The following is a 19497-nucleotide window of genomic DNA, read 5'->3' on the forward strand; positions in this document are numbered from 1 at the left end:
TTTTTCTTCGTTGTTGAGAATTATTTTTCCCTAGCACCCCTTTGCGGTGTTAGAATGATCACCTTCCATAAATTACCCATAGATTCTTGTAGAGAAGATACACACTCTACTTTTAAGGTGTGAACTTCAGAACGTGTCTTTTTATTCTTTTTTTATCCTTAGTTATTCACTATACTCGTATCTTCCATCTAAATGCCTCTGTCTCTCCAGACCTGTATTATGCCACATTATATATTTCCTTGGGAAATCCTTGCAGCTCTGGTCCACCCCCATACCCACGCACATCCCCAGCTGGAGTGCCATGAGTGGGTCAGTCCATGTCCTGGATAGCTTTGGGCACTAAACCATGCCCTGGAGTCTGCATTGGGCTCTTCAGCAGGGTCTTGAGGTCTGTGATCTGGAACTGATTCTGACCAGAGTCCAAACTGGACTCCAGAACGGACTCTGAGCTCCGGACAGAGCTCCCTTGGCCCTGGCTAAGAGGGAGATGGGCTTTGGGTTGGTCTGCACTCTGAGTACCTGCCTTGGCCCTGGACTCTAAGCTGGGCTCGAGCTAATTAGACTCTGGACAGCTAGAGCTCAACCCAGACTTTTGCTTCCCCCCTCAGTGGTGTCCATTTCTGAAAGGAAAGGCCAGCCAGTGGGCACACGGAAGGAAACATTGGACTATTTATTGCAAAGCTAGATTGACAGCACAGGCTGCAAGGGAACAGACCAAAGAAGGCCCTTCTATAACAGAGGAATCGGGGAATAAGAGAAGGAGAAAGAGGATGAGGGAAGTGAGCGGAGACACATAAACGGCCACCTCTTCCACCCATTCTTCTGCTCCTGGGACCTTCCCTGTCAAGAAAAGCTCTTCTGTTGCGCTTGTTTCTATCTGTCTCTGGGCATTGCTGGCAACACATTCCCCAGGCTGAGGTCTCTGATGAGCACAAAGGAATTCGAAAGAACCTGCACATCTGAAAAGCCAGACCCAAGTCAGGGGAAGCGTATCAGTCACTTCTCAGAGCTCTGCCCCGGCAGGAAATGCAGACCTGTCTGGTCTGCAGTCCAGGACAGCTCCACTGAGGGCCCCTAGGGCGGCAGGAATTCCACCATCTCAGCTTCACCGCCCCTTAAGTATTAGGCGGGTTTTCCCATCTCCAATGAAGAACCTACAAAAAAGGTGGCCCAGTGAGGTCTCTGCATCTCCGGGAGAGACCCAACCCTCCATCGAATGCCTCCAGGCCCAGAATTCTCCAGAGAGATGCCTTCCTGAGCCTCTCCAGACTCAAGAGCCAGATCTCCCTGGGGAGAGGGAGAAACTCTTTCCTGTTGGGTCTCTAACCCTTTTCCTGAAGATCCCCATCTCTACCATTCTGAAAGCATCAGAGAATTACTTGTGATGCTTTTCACTAACCCATAGGCTAAGCCAGGACTGCAGACAGGCAGCGATGCAAGCAGTCTAGATCAGCTCAGCCCAGTGCCTGTCCTCGTCCAGACAGCAGGCACTGTACCTACTTGTATCCCTGCACAACCTGGAGTAGAAAGGAAGGACACTCTGGATTCTTGAGGTTCACAAGAAGAGAGCTGGAGGAGAAGCAGTCAAGCGGATATTATCCTTCTGACAACACTATCAACTTTCTTACCCATTGCCCAGCTCCAGGGAGCACTGCTCACATTGTGTCTTATGTGATTGGCATCTCATGACATGCATGCTCTTGGGGACACCACTAACATGGTGTTCTATGTGGACAGGGACCCTTGAGTTGTACAACACCCCTGTGGGGAGCTATTTCTCCCCTACTTTCAGTCCATACAGTTGTTCAGATGAGGCTGACCTCACTCCAACTCCAGGATAAGATTCATGCTCCAGACATAGCCAATAAGAGTGCCTGGCCCCATGGCTACAGAGATCGATTCAGAGGTAGACATGGCCCAAGCTGGACCAGTCCAACTCAGAGAACAGCAGAGCCAAGACCTTTGTAAGAGCTGTTGTTCTGTTTCCTCTGTTTCCAGCTATTAACCTGCTAGGATGTAAGTCTGGAGCGCCTGGTGGGCATCTTTGCCTCTACTGGAGAGCCTATCCAAGCATGAAATCTACCCAGAGGACAGTAGAGCCTAAAAAGACCAAGCCCTGAAGACACTGTCTGAGCTCCCACCAAAGCCAGGGCCACTTGTGAACTTTTCAATTATGTGAGCCAATGAGTTCCCCTTTATGATGAAAGCTTTGTTCAGATGGATTTCTGTCACTTGCCACCAAAGGTCCCAGAGCCATAATCTTTGCCTCTGAAGAAGGCTTCCTCTTCTCTTCTCCAAACCCAAGCGAGACCCTAGCCCTCTAGACCTGGATGTTCTAGGAACTGTCACCATGCCCACCAGATGGGCCATGACCCTGTGTCACATTCCTACCTGATGAGCACTCCTACAAGCAGGCTGGCCAGGAGCGGGCCCAGCCAGTAGATCCAGTGGAAGTCCCAATGGTTGGCCACCACAGCCGGTCCAAAGGCACGGGCAGGATTCATGCAGGCTCCAGACACAGCTCCCCTACAAACACCCAGCCAGAATGGTCGGCAGAATCTCAGCCAAGGAGCCCCGACTCACCCAAGTTCATTTCCCCAAGTAGGCCTAAGTCACATGCTACCCAGAAACCCCCTCTAAGCTACCATATCATGGCGATCTGGGAGGTTCCAAAGTGAAAGGCTTGACCCCCTCCCCAGAGTCCTCCCTATAGTCTGCCACTCCCCACACACCCTTCTAGAAGCATGGGCAGCAAGTAGTGCCTGTTCAGTGACGGCAGGAAGGAAGATGGATCCTCCTCCAGAGGTGGTAAGGCAAAGTAAGCAGTTTTCAGCTACATGAACTTTGGGGTCAAGCAGACCTGGATTCAAAACCCAGCCCAGCTATTTCTAGCTATGACCTTTGTTTAACTTCTCTGTGTTTCAGCTGAGATGAAAGTACATACCTCATAGAGCCCATGTTTCTCCTATAATTCATGTGCAAGTGCTAACTCGAATCTGGTTGAGGCCTTTGTTGCACCACAAGCTAGGGACCCAGCATCTCCCAAAGAGGGACTGTTCCCCAAGAGCACCTCTCTAGTCCCAGTGTCTGTACCCTTGCCCCATTCGCTCAAGCTGGGGTCCTCACTCAGGCCTCACCCGTCACAGACCCCACTCTGTGGCCAGCAGCCAAAGCCAACTGGATGAGTCAGTAGGCTTATAAGTGAACCAAAAGCCACTAGGAGGCATCAAAGCACTGCCACAGCTCTGCACATGCATTTCCCCAGACTCCACCTCCCAAAGGATGACTTAGGGCTGGAGGCAGAGCAGAGAAAGGCTACACTTGGTCCTGTGTCCAAGAAGAAAGGAAGGAGTTGGCCTGTAGGAAGGAGCTCCCTCATCCCCTATATTTAGCAGGGGCCCTTGTCCCAGATCTCTCATTTAATTTGCCACTTCCCAATGACCTTAAATAAGTCACTTGTGTCCTCTCTGAGCCCCAGTTTCCTCATATATAAAAGGGAAGAAATAATCCTTTGTCTCCTTAGTCCCTTCCCAAGCCTACTGAGAGGCCCTAGATAAATGAGACAACGGGTGTGGAAGCTCTTTGTAAGTCTGAGGCTAAAACCTGGCTGCCTGCTGGCAGGATAAACACAGTCCACAGACATGGTTTATTGATACTACAAAAAGTAGAAAATTCACATAAAAATCCAGTCTTCTGACTTCCCTAGAATGAAATTAGAAGGGTCACCCCAAGCCCATATTCCCACACAGCGATAACTTATCAGAGGTGTGTGGTGGTGGCCTCCTTAGATGCCACAGTCCCCACCATTCCCTGTTGTCTGCCTCCTGCCAGCCCACTTCCCCCGTGTACATTACCTGTGTGGCTTCTATTGGAAACCCTCAGGTAAGCTCAGCAGACCTGCTCTCCTCCAGGGGTGAGCCTCGGCCCAGGGCTGAGCACTGTGGTCCCACAGCCAAGGGGCACTCACCCTGCTAGGATGTCCACGGTGACAGAGAAGCCGATGGAGAATGGGGCCAGAGGACCCTGCGTCTTCTCGTTTATGGTGCCCATGCATACAGCCAGTGCCAGCAGTGTCGTCAGGATGATCTCTGCCACCACTGCCCCCGTCACCTGCCTGGGCTCCTGGACTGTCACGAAGGCTGCCCCAGACGCGTTCCAGAACCTCTCCTCAGAACTCACCGCCTGCAGAGAGCAGTGCTCAGCCTCATGTTGCGGGTGGAGAGACAGCTGGGAGCTGACGGGAGGGGCCCATCCTTTTGAGCCAGGGAAGGGTCCTGTCCAATGTGCAGTTAGACATATCTGGACCCACATCCCAGCTCCACCAGTTCCTACTGTGCGGCTTTGCCTGAGCTATTGGACTTCCCTAAGCCTCATTTTGCTCTTCTGTAAATGGGGATAACCCAGCGGTGGCTCCAGGTATTGTAGGCCTGAAGGGTATGTAACTTATATGACCCTCTTTGAGAAAGAATACTAAAATGCCTTATTTTTACAAACTTTGCAAACACATATACCCAGGTAAACACATTACCAGCCCCCTAAAAGGCCCCTTCAAAGGGATGAGAACAGCCCTGAAGCTTAAGCCCCATTGGCTTCCCAGGAAATCGGCCTTGGGGTCATCACGACACCTGGGAAGGGAAGACTGCAGTGCAGACAAGCTTCTGGACCCGGGACTCAAATCCAGGCTCAGCTGCTCCCCAGTTCATTTGAACTTGGGCAAATTATTGCCTTCTCTGCGCCTCTGCTTCTGCCTCTGTAAAGTAGGCGTGGTCATGGTAATAGCCCTGGGCCCAGGTGGGGAGTGATCTTTAAGGACTGATGCAGGCTTCCAGTCAAGTTGGAGATTAAATGAGAGGATTCTACCAAGTGCTCGGGGAGGTGGGAGGGCACCCAGTGATTGACCACTTCTGCCCCACACTGGTCTCCATCATGTTGGACAAGTTTACAAGTGACCAGGCCTGAGGGAGAGTCCCAGCACTGCTTTCCATTGGGAATCAGAGCAGCAAGGTCTGGGCCCCATTCTAAACAGACAGGGGAGCAGGGTCTCAAATGGGGGCACAGGGAGACCAGGGCAGGGACGACAGCAAGATGGAATTCGAGACCAAAGTCTGCAATGGGCAGCGCTTAGAGACACAGACCAAACCCCAGGCAAGCTAACAGGGTGCCCCCTTCACCCCTTTCCACCTCCCCACTCCCTCCAATCCCACCCCCAACACAAGCCAAGCAAGGCCTCCAATTTGAAGGGTCCCTGGTCGAGACTTCATAACAGCAGGAAGGAAAGAGAGAGAAGGAAAGAAGGAAACAAGGAAGTCAGGCAGGCAAAGAGGGAGGAGGGAAGTCCTTCCATGGAGTTACGTGTAGAGCTATAGAAATTCTGTGGCTTGAGAGGAAGAGCTAGCCTTCCTACCGGAATGGGAGGATTCCAGTAATTTGAGCATTAACTCCCATTTAAGGTAGAGTAACTCAGTTTAAAGGCAGGCAAACTGGAGAACACACAGAGAAGTTAGTTCAGGAGTTTCTCAAGGAGAATAACCCTGTATATCCTGTACCCTCAGACAGTGCTTAGTGAGATGTTTGTAGCATGAATGAAGTGAATGAATGAATGAATGAAAAAAATAGAATTGTCTAAATCCAGAAATGGACTCAGGAGCAGAAACCTTGAGTCCTGAATTCTGCTTCCTGGTCTGTCTAGGGAGGGCTGTGTCCAGACACAGACAGAACAGGGTGGGTTTGGAGGAAACCAAAGGCCCTTTGAGTGTCCCCTCCAAGGTAGAAAGGTCCACCCAATCCCATGGGAGGCAACAGGAAAAGAATTGGACAGGACTTCCCTGGTGGGGCAGTGGTTAAGAATCCGCCTGCCAATGCAGGGGACACGGGTTCGAGCCCTGCTCCGGGAAGATCCCACATGCCGCGGAGCAACTAAGCCCATGCGCCACAACTACTGAGCCTGCGCTCTAGAGCCCGCGAGCCACAACTACTGAGCCCGCGTGCCACAACTACTGAGCCCACGCGCCTAGAGCCCGTGCTCCACAACAAGAGAAGCCACTGCAATGAGAAGCCCGCGCACCACAAGGAAGAGTAGCCCCTGCTCACCCCGCAACTAGAGAAAGCCCATGCGCAACAATGAAGACCCAACACAGCCAATCAATCAAGCAATCAATCAATTTTTTAAAAAAGAATTGGACAGTCCCCACTGCCTGCCCCTCACCCACCGCAGCAGCCCCATCAGAGCAAAAGCCCCCAGCCCAGCCCCCTGGGGGATCACCCACCTTGGCCAAGGCAGCCCCAATCAGCCCCCCACACAGCTGGGAGATCCAGTAGGGAAGGAGCATCATCAGGTGGAGGCCTCCGACCAGCATGGCTGCCAGGGACACCGCAGGGTTGAAGTGTCCACCACTGTCACCCACAAAAGCAGAAGGAGTCGTGAGGCCAAGGCCCAGGCACTGGGCCCCAGCAGCCCCACCACCTCCCCAGATGGCCTTGCGGGGCCGGAGTCCGTCAAGGGCAGCCCAGGTAGAAAACAGGCACCAAATTACGCCCACTTTCCCCGAGGTGCCAAGTGGTGGGGGAGAGCCTGGGAGGGGAGGGCAGCACCATTCCTGTCCTACACCCAGACCCCACGGTGGCCCAGACAAGAATACGGTGGGAAACTGTCCCTCAGCTCTTTCCAGACCCCCTAAGAGCTCCATCCAGCCCTTCAGAGCCGTGGCCACAGGTCAGAATGAGACCCCAGGCTTCAAACTCACAGCACAAGACAGGTATCCGAGCCTCTCCTTAGAAGAAACCAGGCCCTGAACAGCAGCTCCTGATTGGTTGAACTCAACCAATAAAATTTTTTATTGGTGGAACTCAACCAGTAAAATTTCTGTTTTTGGTCTGAAAGTGTGACTAGTGTTGCCTGTAAAATTGAGATTAGAGGTTCCTGGAAATGGCACTGGGAATCAGGATCGAGGCTAGAGGTTCATGATTAAGTTGGGATTGGGATCTGGAGTTTGGGATGTGAAGGGGATTAGACCAAGTCGAACCTAGGTCAAAGGGCTGGTTCAAGTTGGCTGGTCCTTCCAGAAGGTATGGGCCAAGAGCCTTCCTTTTCACCAAGATGCTCAACCAGTCCAAGCCCCAGAGCCTAGAGGTGCCCCCAGTGCCCTGCTACCCCCATTGGCATCCTATCCAGTCCCACTCGGATGAAGGAACTATCCTGAGAGGTTGGCTCACCAATCCCCCTGGTGCCTGGGATGGACACACCCAATAAGAGGGACAGTGACCCCAAGGCCCTCCCATGTCAACCCAGATGTTTAGAGCCCACCAATGGGCCTGCCCACCCAATGGGCACAGGGCATTGAGCTGAGACTGGAGAGAGGACCCTGGCTCTGGACACAGGGACTTTGTCCAACATGCTGACATTTCAGGACCAGCTGCCCCAACTTGTCAGGTGCAGCTCTGTGCACAGGCCCTTGGGTGAGCTTCCTGCAGGATCAGGAAGCACCAGCTGATCTCAGACTTGACCGGCAGGGAGAGGGGCAGCCAGGCTTACTTGGCCTCAATTCAGGTCCATGACCAAACTTAGCCTGGGCTCTGCCAAAGCAGAGAGGTGAAGGTGGAGGTGGGGCGGCCTCCTGCAGGAGGGAGACTTAGAACCCTCTTGTCCATCAGCCTCACCACCAGGTCCCGCAGCCCAAACGGGGAGAGACACTGTCACTCAGAGTGTGGTTCTACCAGGAGAAGGCTGGGACACTTCACACTCATTAACAGTAAAACAATCAAGACACCTTCTTAGTTTACTCATCCATGGTTTGCTCAACAAACACTTATTGAACACCTACTCTGGTGCTAGGTGCTGTGTCGGGCGCTCCAATAACCTCAGAGTCAGTGCCGGGCACACGGTAGGTACCGAATAAATATTTGTTGACAAAAAACAGATGGCTGAATAAAAGGCTGGCGTTTCAGGTAGGCAGTCTCCTGAAGCGCAAAGCGATGTTCTCTCCTGCCAGCTGGCCTGGGTTCAAACCCTAGCTCTGCCACCGAAGAGCTGTATGACCGTGGGCAACTTACATAACCTCTCTGTGCCTCAGTGATCCCTACCTCATAAAGGCTGTTGCAAAGATAATTAATACATGTTCATATAGAGTACTAGCATATAGTTAGTACTCAATAAATATCAGCTATTATTACCATCCCCTTTTATTTCACTGAACATAGAGAGGTTCAGCTAATTGCCCTGGTTACCCAGCTAAGCAGTGACAAAGGTTGCCTTCAATCCCAGACCCGTCGTTGAACAGAAGACTCTGTGTTTTTCATCCCACCTGCAGCTTCCCTTAGATATTTAGAGAGAAATATTAAAGTTCTCTTTCCATTCTGCTTTTCTAGGAAACAGTATTTCAATTTCCTTACTCAGATCAGTTTTCTGTGTGAGATTAAATACAGACCAACCAGGTTCTAGAGGCCCCTGACAGACACTCCATCCAAGACATTTGTCATTGTGGTTGGTTCTCCTGGGAGCCCACGACCTCCCAGTGGAGCTCCTGTCCAGGGGAGGGCTATGCAAGGGGAACTCTTCAGGCCTCCCTGCCCTCCCCCCGCGGCGGGTTCTTCTGCATAACTCTGCCTTACCCTAGGCTGGAGCAAAACGCCCCGTCCTAAAGGTAACAATAACACAGCAACCAACAGCGACTGAGCGCTTACTATAGACTAAGCTCTTCACATCGTTTCATTCTCGTGCCTCCCCTAGGAGATGCTGGGTTTAGGACAGACAGCTTGGGTTTGCCTCCTGGCTCTACCACGGGACTCTGGACGAGTTACCTGGCCTTTCTCCTTCATGTGTTGGCTTGAGAAATAAGATTTAGAAAATACTCCCACTGTTCGCATTTCATAGGTGGGAAGTTTGGGTTTGGGGAGTGACTTAGTCAAAGCCACAGAGCTCACAGGCTGAAGAGCCAGGATTCAAACCCAAGCAGCCTGACCCCTCACCCAACCCACATTTTACCCATACTGCTTTTGGGATCCTGGGCATGTGTTCAGGGGTCCTGCCCACAGCTCTGCTCCCTGCCTGGCTCCCCAGGTTGGCATCAGGCAGAGTGCTCAGAGCTGTTCCCACCTGATACTCCCCAGCGTGGCGATGACCAAGCCCAGGGCCAGCCCATGGGCCAGTGCCGGCTGCAGCAGCCCAGTGTCGGTCCCGTTCTCGATGACCGACAGGCAGCCGATGAAGATGAACAGGGCAGAGCCCAGCAGTTCAACCAGGCAGGGCTGCACAAACCGCTCGTACCAGCACCCACGCCACCTGCCCCCCTCGCTGGGCTCCTTCACCTTGACGCCACCGAACTCCAGGTCACACATGGATGCAGCTGCCTGAAGGGGGGGAAACGGAGGGGGACATGGATGGGAGGAGAGCCCAGAAAGAAGCCCCCCAGTACCCCCATCTTGAATTAATTCTCAGCACCCGCTTGGATGGCCAGGCTGCAGAGGAAGAGGCCAGCAGTGTACTCACCTCTGCAGACATCAGGGCGGAGGTGACTCAGGACGGGACTCTGGCCTGCGCTGGCTGGAAAACCCGCACCTGCTCTCCAGGACAGGACACTCTTATCTCCAGGACCGGGGCTGCCAGCCCACTACAGGCTCTGCCCCTTTTAAAGGGCTACAGAGGCTCCCGAGGGTGTCAAGAAAGCAATAAAGCCCAGCAGGAGGCGGCCCTGAGGCCCAGGAGAGGAAACACTGCTTTTAACCTTAACCAGGAAGGGCAGGGGGTGACCAAGGATTGCTGAGCTCTCTGCCAGCAAAGGCAAAAGGCGTCGGCTTCGCTGCGTCACCTGGGGAGGGCTCCAGGTCTGCCCCAGCAGGAGATGGAGGGCCCTGATCCCCAGCCCCCTTGGTCACCACCAGGGCCCAGAGGAGACCCACGTGTGTGAGTGAACACGAGGAGGGCCCCGCCAGATCAGGACCACACATGGGAAGTAACGGTAAACTCATCTTCAGTGATTTTTCCATGGACTTCTAAGGACACCTCCTTGTGTTTGAGGCCCCGGCACCTCCACAGACTCACGCTGATAGGCTGACCCAGGACTGAGGGTGTAGACGGATGACCATCTCTGCAGATTGCAGAGGCAATGGTAAAGCCTGTGGACTTTGGAAACAGGCTGCCTGGATTTCAATCCCAGCTCCTCCGTGAACCAGCTGAGTAACCTTGAGCAGTTGCTTACCCTCTCTGCACCTTATTTTTTCTCCCGTGCAGCATGGATGACAGTGGTTGTACCAATGACATCGGGTTGTGTGGCTTAAATAAGTTAAGATCATAAAGTGTTTATGACAGAGTCAGACACATGATAAGCACAATACCAGTGCCTGCTGATTTAGAATATGTATTTATGTGAACTAATATTTACTGAGCACTTTCGAAGTACTGGTCTAAGTACCTTATATGTATTATCTCATTTAAACTTCACAACAACCCCATGAGGTAGGTACTATTATTACAGCCACTTTACAGATGAGGAAGTGGAAATTCGGGAAGGTTAAGTTTCCCAGGATCACACAGCTTTTGTGATTGTGGGCTAAGTCACAAAAGGACAAATACTGTGTGATTCCACTTATGTGAGGTACCTAGAGTAGTCACATGCATAGAGACAGAAAGTAGCATGGTGGCTGCCTTGATCTGGGAGGAGGGGAGAATGAGGAGTTATTGTGTGATGGGTACCCAGTTTCAGTTGGGGAAGATGAAAAAGTTCTGGAGGTGTTGCACAACAACATGAATGTACTTAATATCACTGAACTATACACCTAAATGGTTAAAAGGGTAAATTTTGTGTTACACATATTTTGAATTGAAAGAAAAAAAAACCTGTGGGTAAAGCCACTACACTCACAACTGAAAGAAAAAAACTTGTGGGTTAAGCCTTTCTAAGATGATGGATGGATGGATGGATGGATGGATGGATGGATGGATGGATGGATGATGGAAGAAGAGATGGATGGAAAAGGATCGGCAGATGGGTGGATGGATGGAAAGAAAGAAGGAAAGAAGGGAGGAAGGGAAGGAAAGAGAGATGGGTTTCCTTACTCATACATTCAAAGATGCTCAAACATTCAACGAACATTTACATACCTACTGTGAACCAGCCACTGTCCTAAGAGCTGGCAGGAAATGTAGCGGTGATCAAGACAGACAAAGATGCTGTTTCGATGTTCATATAACTATTATCTGAGCATTGTATGTAGAGATAGAGAAGTAATGTCAGGGATAAGAGAATTTTAATGAAAATTTCCACCATTTATTGATAACTCATTACCCATCTAACGCTGTGCTAAGCGCTCTGCACACGTTCACAACAGCCCTATAAGTCCTATGACTTCTTATCCCCATCTTCAGATGATAAAAATGAGGCACAAAGAAGTTGAAGAACCTGCTCAAGATCGTGTAGATGAAAAGCATCTGCTTCAGGACAGAAGTAGACGCCTCTGGACAAGGGTTTGACAGTTTGCTGAGAGCTCTTTGCAGCTCGAGGCCCTGGAACGCAGCGTCTCTATTGAACATTTGCATATCTCAGAAGGTTTTGGGGCTGCTCTCTTGCTGGTTATCTTGAGACCTGTTCTCTCCCTCCTCTGCACCCACAGCACATTGTACAAGATGTTTCTTATTCCCCTCCTCCCTGCAACATAAGATGGTTGTCCAACCCTCAACTCCCCCATCTCCCTCATTCTTTGCCCAAGTCCTGCCAAGTGCTGCTCCTGGAATATTTCTCTCCTGTTTTCACCCAAGCCTTCATCGGTTCTTACTTAGGCTCTTGAAAAAAAATTAAATATTCATAATACACCTGCCAACTGCAGACCCTACACTGGACACCACACATGCATTCCTTCAATAATTAATATTCACAATAATCTCTTATTTTCCCACTTCACAGGTAGGAACTCCCAGCTGGTATTACTACAACAACTCCTCATCTGGTCTTCTTGCTTCAACCAATTTCTTTTTTTTTCTTTAATTGAAGTATAGTTGATTTACAATGTTGTGTTTATTTCTGCTGTAAAGCAAAGTGATTCAGTTATACATATATATATATACATTCTTTTTCATATTCTTTTCCATTATGGTTTATCACAGGATATTGAATATAGTTCCCTGTGCTAAACAGTAGGACCTAGTTGTTTATCCATTCTATATAAAATATTTTGCATCCATTAACCCAAATTCCCAGTCCATCCCTTTCCCACCCACCCCCTTGGCAACCACAAGTCTGTTCTCTATGTCTGATGCCTCACCCAATTTCAATCCATTCCTTTAAAACTGGCAACCAGCAGGGCACAGTTTGGCACTTGGGTCCAGGTTTGGGGATCAAGCTTCTCCACCTGTGCCCCCTAGCTTCTCTCTCAGCCTCAGTTTTCTTGTATGTAAAAGTGGGCTAATGATGGTACCCATCCCCATAGAATTGGTGTATAGATTAAGTGAGACAATGCCCTTAGTACAGTGCCCAATTCAGAGCAGGTGCCCAACAACTAGTAGCTCTTATTATGGTTCTCATTAGTCAGAGTAGGTGCGTAACAAATAACCCCAACATTTCAATGGCTTAACATAGTAAAAATTGATTCCTTGTTCACAGAATAGTCCAGAGCAGGCCCTTCATCACATGGTGACTCAGGGAGCCAGGCTACTTCCACCTTGGAGATCCACGATCTAGGTCCTCAGATCATCTGCACCAGCCAGCCAATGGGGGAAGAGAATGTGGAGGACTGTGCAGGGGGTGGTTTGTGGGGTAGGCCTAGAAATGGCAAATACCACTTCCTTCCATATTTGATTGATTAGAACTCAATCACATGGCTTCACCTGGCCACAGAAGAGTCTGGGAAACACAGTCTAGCGGTGCGACCAGAAGGAAAAAGAAAGGCATTTTGTGAACGCCCAGAAAATTTCTACCACACCACATGGTGGTTGCTGTTGTTCCCCAGCCTGTCAATCTAATCCCATCCTTCCCTGACTTCAAACTTTCTAGCACCTTCTGTGGCAGTCAATGCCAAACTCAACTCCCACAGCAGCCACACAGGTCTACCCTGGACTCAACTCCTGCCACATGAACCACCATAAAGGATTTGCCAGGTAAGCCCTGCACCCTCACCCCCTCCCTGCCCATGCCATCCCCTCTGCTTGAAGTTCTCTTTTGCCCTCTTGGCCAACTTCTACTGCTCACTCAAGTCTCAGATCCAGATATTTGTCCTCCCTGACTCCTGGGCCAACTAGCTGTCAGTACTTGCTGCATGCCCCTCCCCCACGAGAGCCAGGATTGGACTCAGTAGCTCCAAAACCAGTGGTTCTCCTGAGAAAATCTGAATGTCATTCAAGCAAAACAATGTATTTCCACAACGTGAGATTTTTGTGTGGCCTGATGTCTCCACATGCAATGCACTGATCTCCCAAACCACCAGGATAACCAGTACACTAGGGAAATGATGTCTTCCTAAGAAATTGTTTGACTGGAAAACTTTTCAGCCTTCCAATCCCAGGTCTGGTTGACATGACCAAAGCCTCTAATTTTTATCTTTGTTTGCACAGAAACATTTTAAGACATCTCTGCATCTGTCGGCACCTGTCTGCCATCCACCACCAGGTCCAAATGGAGTATAAAAGCAGGTTGCATCTTATCCTGACAAACCACTCTATCCTCCTTTCTCATATTGATGGCTGCACACATGTGCAGGACATGTTCACTTATGTCATGGTCCTGGCACTCATTGCCATCATTGTCATGGGCCTTGTTAAATTGTGCCAGGGACATTCTGAGCACTTGCAGAGTACTCTGCCCTTTCTCGTACTCAAGTTGGGACACCCTTAATTTTGTAACAGAAGAAATCAAAAACCCAGAAAGAAATTTGCCCCTGGCCATTGGGATTTCTATGCCAATTATGACACTCATCTACATCCTGACCAACGAGGCCTATTACACAGTTCTGAGCATTTCAGACGTCCTTGGCAGTAATGCCATGGCTGTGACATTTGCTGACCAGACATTTGTCATGTTTAGCTGGACCATTCCTATTGCTGTTGCCCTGTCCTACTTTGGGGCCTCAACACGTCTATCTTTGCTTCATCAAGGTTGTTCTTTGATGCACTGTTGTGGGGGAAAATGTGATGTTGGTGCCATGGCAGCCACCTTGAGATCATGAGGTGCAACTTGCCAGAAGTGTGGATCCTTGATGACACCAAGGCCCCAGACAACCCCAAGACCCGCTACTCCAGACTTCTTGTTAAATAAACGTGCACTTCCCAGAGAGCACCCCAGAGAGAGTGAATTCATAAAGTGGCTGTGGGATATTTTAAATTTTCAAGGGAAATAAATTGATGCTCAATATCTGTCAGACAGGGTGTGATTTACTAGCTCAAGGTAGTTCACAGTTTTCTATTAGATGGCCCTACATTCCTTTCAATTACATCATATCTTTGCAAACCTGGTTTTATGGGTGTTGCCATATTAATAATAATAATTAAGAAAAACACGTGCTGCATGAAAATCAGTGTGGAAAAGGAAGTGAGAGTGGCAGTGTCCAATCTGACTCCAAGGCCTGAGAACCTGTGCAGTGCCCCAAAGGCATACATATCCCATGGTAAGCAACTGTAGTATTTAAAAATGAAAGTTATTAAGAATGCAATTAAATTGAGTTATTTAATTATAGTTATTTAAGAATGAAATAAAACAGAAATAAGATATTTTTCCTTTCAATGTACGCGATTTTCTTAAATGGCCACTAAGTAGTTAGGCCATAAATACTAAGTGTTTTTTTGGACCTAACTAATAAATACAACTATTAGGTATTCCTTTTGTCCAAGGAACGCCATGAACCAAGAAAGTTTGGGAGCCTCTGAAACAAATAATACATGTCCTTCTCTTTCAGGCACTGGGGGTTGAATTTTCTATCCTTTGCAGCAGAGAACATCTATGGCTGATAAGCTCCCTCCCAATATACCAAAGACACTGGGCTTTCGGTCTACTAATTTCTTCTGAAAACAAGTCACTATTTGTAGTAATGCAGATGCTTGATAATTCAGGCTGATGCTGAGATTTGTGTGCTGTGGACAGTCACAGAAACGTAAAGCAGAACTGTTACTGACCTGGGTTCTTGGACTCTTTCATCAATAGACATTGATAAGAGGCCAGACAAGGAATTCAGGCAAGGCTTTACTGGGACTCCTGCTGCAGCAGGAGGGAGTGAAAACAAGTAACAGGTTCCCTTGCTTGCTCCCTGAGGCGGGAGGGGGGAGGGCGGTGCGGGAGCTGGTTCCATAAATAGGGTGAATGTGAGGGCGCACTGGTGGGTCGGGCCAGAGGGGTAGCATGGGTGGTCTGCCCGCCCCCTTGGTGGTGCTGTGTGCAGGATCATGCTCAGGACCCTGCTTTTGCCCCCAGCACCTCAGAAGTGGCGGGTGGATTTTGGTCTTTTTGTATCTTGCTGTTCATAATTTGCCCCAACTGCACATACTCACAGTTATTTTTAGTCCCGTATAGTTTCTTTGTATTTTGTTGCTCCAGGAGACATTTGTCCAGGTTCAAGCACTGCAGCAAAGGATCCCAGGTCCCAGCCTGTCTCAAACTCCTCACTGTCTTCTGAAACTGTGGCTTTATTTCTATCTAAATAGCTCTGCCATTGTTTTCAACGTATGATCACTCACTTGGAGCTCAGGGCAAGTTTGTTGTTGGAAATGAGTCTAGTTTTCACCTTTCTCACTGCTCAGATCGCAGGTTTAGTTTGAACCTGAGCACCTTCCTTCCTTCCTTGTAGAAGCCACCAGCACCCTATTTTCTGCCCTGCAGTGTCTAGTTCAAATGCTGATGTCTTTGGAGTCACTGTAACCAGACATCAGACATGCTGGCTACGTCAGAACTTATTACAGCCAAAAAGTCATTGGACTGAAGGAGCAGTCCACTAAGTCTCATCAGTAAGGGTTCATTTGCTCGTCATCTGCATGTTTGGAACAACAGTTAAAATGGTAGTAATAATGTCCACTATTTACTGAAGAGCTTGTCACTATGAGCATGTTTCATATGATAATCAGAATGTTCTCATGTTGTTGACTTTTTTTTTTCTGGTTCTACCATTTTCTCTACTATTTGGATAGTAATACTTATTACAATTAAATTGCTCTACAGAAGAGGAAATCCAAAAGGTCAGCAAACATGAAAAGATAATAGCCAGAAAAAATTCAAAGGAAAGCAACAGAACAGAAAATTTTAAAACGTGATTAACATCCAGTACCGACAAAGAGGGAGAAAATAGGCAAACCCATGCATTTTTGGGGGGAGTGTGCATTACTACAATATTTTGCAACACAATCTTGCAATATTTATTAAATATGTAAATTCACCTACTCCTAGACCCAGCGAGCCTTATGTTTCAAAAATCGATCCTATAGAAATAAAAACTCCAATTGGTAAGAGTATATGTACAGGAACATTGATTTCATTATCGTTTATTGGTAGAAAAAGCTGAGAACTATCTGAATGGTCATAATTATGAAAACATCTACCCCAGAATGAATGTCTATTTTCAGTATCCTGACCATCCCATTGTTCTACTCAGCATCAAGCCTTTGGACAGTCTGTTTCTTTTACCCAAACTGCTCCCTAATTCTGACAAAAACTTTCTCATCCTTCAAGTCTCAACAAAGATATGATAATGTTTTTAAAGGGTGTAAGAGAGAAAGTATCATGAAAATGTAAATCACGTGCACTGGCTAGCAACTGGATGAATCTCACAAACAAAGTGAAAGAAGCCAGACGCAAAGGAGCGCATACAGTGGAACAGAAAGTTCGAGGATAAGCAAAGCCGACTGTGCTTTGGGAGGTCGTGACTCGGACAGGGCACATGGAGGCTTCGGGAATCTATCACTTTCTATTTCTTGATCTGGATGCTGGCCACAGGGTGAGTTCACTGTGTGAAAATTCACCAAGCCGATAACGATGTGTGTACTTTTCTGTGTGTACACTGTACTTCAATAAAAAGTTAAAAATAAACCCAACCTATTTTAGGAAGTTACCTTCTGGATATAACCAAGAGGAAATCTGTAGGTGAACCAATGGTACCTAAGAAGAGAACACTGAATTCAATCTCTATGTTGTCGCCTGTAACATTCTATTCCCATAAAATATAAAAATGTGCTAATTTATAAATTGCCTTTTAAAAATCAGAAAGCTTTCACTCTGCTGTTTTTCACTCCAATAGTTGAATTGTCATCAACAACAATACAAGTTAACAGTCAGCAAGCCCTATCCCAGGGCTTGTACTGAGCATTTAACAAACATCACCCTGCTGGCTCCTCATGACAGTCCTGTGAGGTGGGTGTTGTTCCCATTTCTCAGATGAGGAAACTGAAGTTCAAAGATCTAGTGACTCACTAAAGGTCAGAGGTAATTAGGGTCAGAACTGGTTTGCTAACTCCAGATCTCATGCTTTTACGGAAAAAATATCTCTATAAGAGGTAGAGTAGCTAAAAAAAGAAAACAGAAATATCTTTTGAGAGACTCATTTGGGTTTTTTTAAATTATTTCTGAAACAGCTCTATTGAGGTACAACTTATAGACAATAAATTACCGGTCAACTATACCATTGATGCTTTGATATGCGTATATGCCCATGAAACCAGCTCCATAATCAAGACACTGACCATGTGTATCATCCCCCAATTTTCCTCATGACCCTATTCCTGTTCTCAGGCAATCACTAATCTGTTTTCTGCCACTATAAATTAGTTGGAATTTTCTAGAAATAGAATCAAATATAGAGAGAACAAACTAGTGGTTACCAGTGGGGAGGGGGGAGAGGAGCAATACAGAGTTGGGGAATGGGAGGTACAAACTATCAGATGTGAGATAGGCTACAAGGATGTATAGTACAACACGGGGAATATAGGAAATATTTTGCAATAACTGTAAATGGAGTGTGACCTTTAAAAATTGTGCACAAAATTAAAAATTTAAAAAATAGAAATAGAATTAAACAGCATGTGTTCTTTTTTATCTGGCTTCTTTCACTCAGTGTACTTATTTTTGATTCATCTATCTTGTTGTATGTCCAAACTTAATTTCTTCTGGTTGCTGTGTAGTATTCCATTTTTCTATACTACAAAGCTACAGTAATCAAGACAGTATGGTACTGGCACAAAAACAGAAATATAGATCAATGAAACAGGATAGAAAGCCCAGAGAGAAACCCACGCACATATGGTCACCTTATCTTTGATAAAGGAGGCAAAAATATATAGTGGAGAAAAGACAGTGTCTTCAATAAGTGGTGCTGGGAAAACTGGACAGGTACATGTAAAAGTATGAGATTAGGACACTCCCTAACACCATACACAGAAATAAACTCAAAATGGATTAAAGACCTAAATGTAAGGCCAGACACTATAAAACTCTTAGAGGAAAACATAGTTGTTGTTTTTTTTAACAATGCCATTTCCTCTACTAAATATTCAAAAGCCTCACTAAGATTTTTGGAGAAAAGGATCACTTTTCATCAATGGCACCTGGGACAGTCCCCAGATAGGAAATAAGCCAATGTAATAAATTGTGAAAATTTATCAGAAATAATGAAATGAGACATCAGGGCAACCACACCCTCAAGGAATGGTGATGGTGGGGAATTTTTATATGCTGTCTGGGGCAAGGGGAGAAGGGATATATATAATGTAGTAGTCAAAAGCACAAGTCCTAGAGCCAACCTGCCTGGTTTCAAATCCAGTTCCATCATTTACTGGCAGTGAGACGTTCCAAGGAGAGAGATGGTTGCCCATGTCACATGCTACTGAGAAGTTGAGACAGCCAAGGACAGAGGAAGGGTCACTGGGTGTGATGGTTTCAACGTCACTGATGTCCTTCCCAAGGGCAGGTTCAGTTCAGCAGTGTGTGTAGAAAGGATTACCAGAGGTTTTAGATGAGTGTGTGGGAGAACAGGAGAGGCAGCGAGAGGCAGTCACTCCAGGGGGAAATGAGTTCCAAGTCCCAATTCGAAAAGCCAAAACCACACTTTGGAATGCATGTCTCAGTCGTGGGAGGTACGGGAGAGGGAGGGCATGAAAGCTAACCCTTGGTGAGATCCTCTGCCCCTGATACCCCCTACACTCCCGTGAGAAACTGTAAGGTTTCTATAATGTTATAAGATAACCATTCCGTCATGTGGTGCTTCTCAACTTCAGTATTTCCAAATACATCACCTCCCTGACTTCTGCATGTCCGTACAGTAGCTCTACCATTATTTTGTTAGTAACGGTCTTGAAATGGGCTCGCTTTTAAAATGAAATTGACAGGTACTTTAAGGGATATTTTATAACACAACCATCAATAGTAATGGCGTATCATTAGCCTTGAACAGAAGGTACTCCATAAAACTAAATGCAAGGAAAAACAGAAATATAATTGAAGCCAAGCAAAGTTTTAAAAATTCTAGCCAAATGCTGTTGCTCCCTCAGTTGGAGAAATGCTGTAACACTCTGACCTCCACCTGTGATCAAAACCAAAACCA

General features: G+C 47.6%; 1 protein-coding gene across 1 annotated transcript; it reads right to left on the reverse strand.

Annotated features, from left to right (window-relative positions):
- Positions 1 to 639: 639 nt before the first annotated feature.
- On the reverse strand, positions 640 to 9496 carry AQP8 (aquaporin 8). Its single transcript, XM_033839863.2, has 6 exons — positions 9485 to 9496; positions 9092 to 9345; positions 6267 to 6393; positions 3968 to 4182; positions 2392 to 2526; positions 640 to 1154 (listed from the first exon to the last, which is right to left on the reverse strand). The coding sequence occupies exons 1-6, from the start codon at positions 9494 to 9496 to the stop codon at positions 1106 to 1108; spliced, it is 792 nt and encodes a 263-aa protein (XP_033695754.1). The 3' UTR covers positions 640 to 1105.
- Between the last annotated feature and the right edge of the window lie 10001 nt (positions 9497 to 19497).

Source organism: Tursiops truncatus, chromosome 15, assembly GCF_011762595.2.
Source record: "Tursiops truncatus isolate mTurTru1 chromosome 15, mTurTru1.mat.Y, whole genome shotgun sequence".
Classification (NCBI taxonomy): domain Eukaryota; kingdom Metazoa; phylum Chordata; class Mammalia; order Artiodactyla; family Delphinidae; genus Tursiops; species Tursiops truncatus.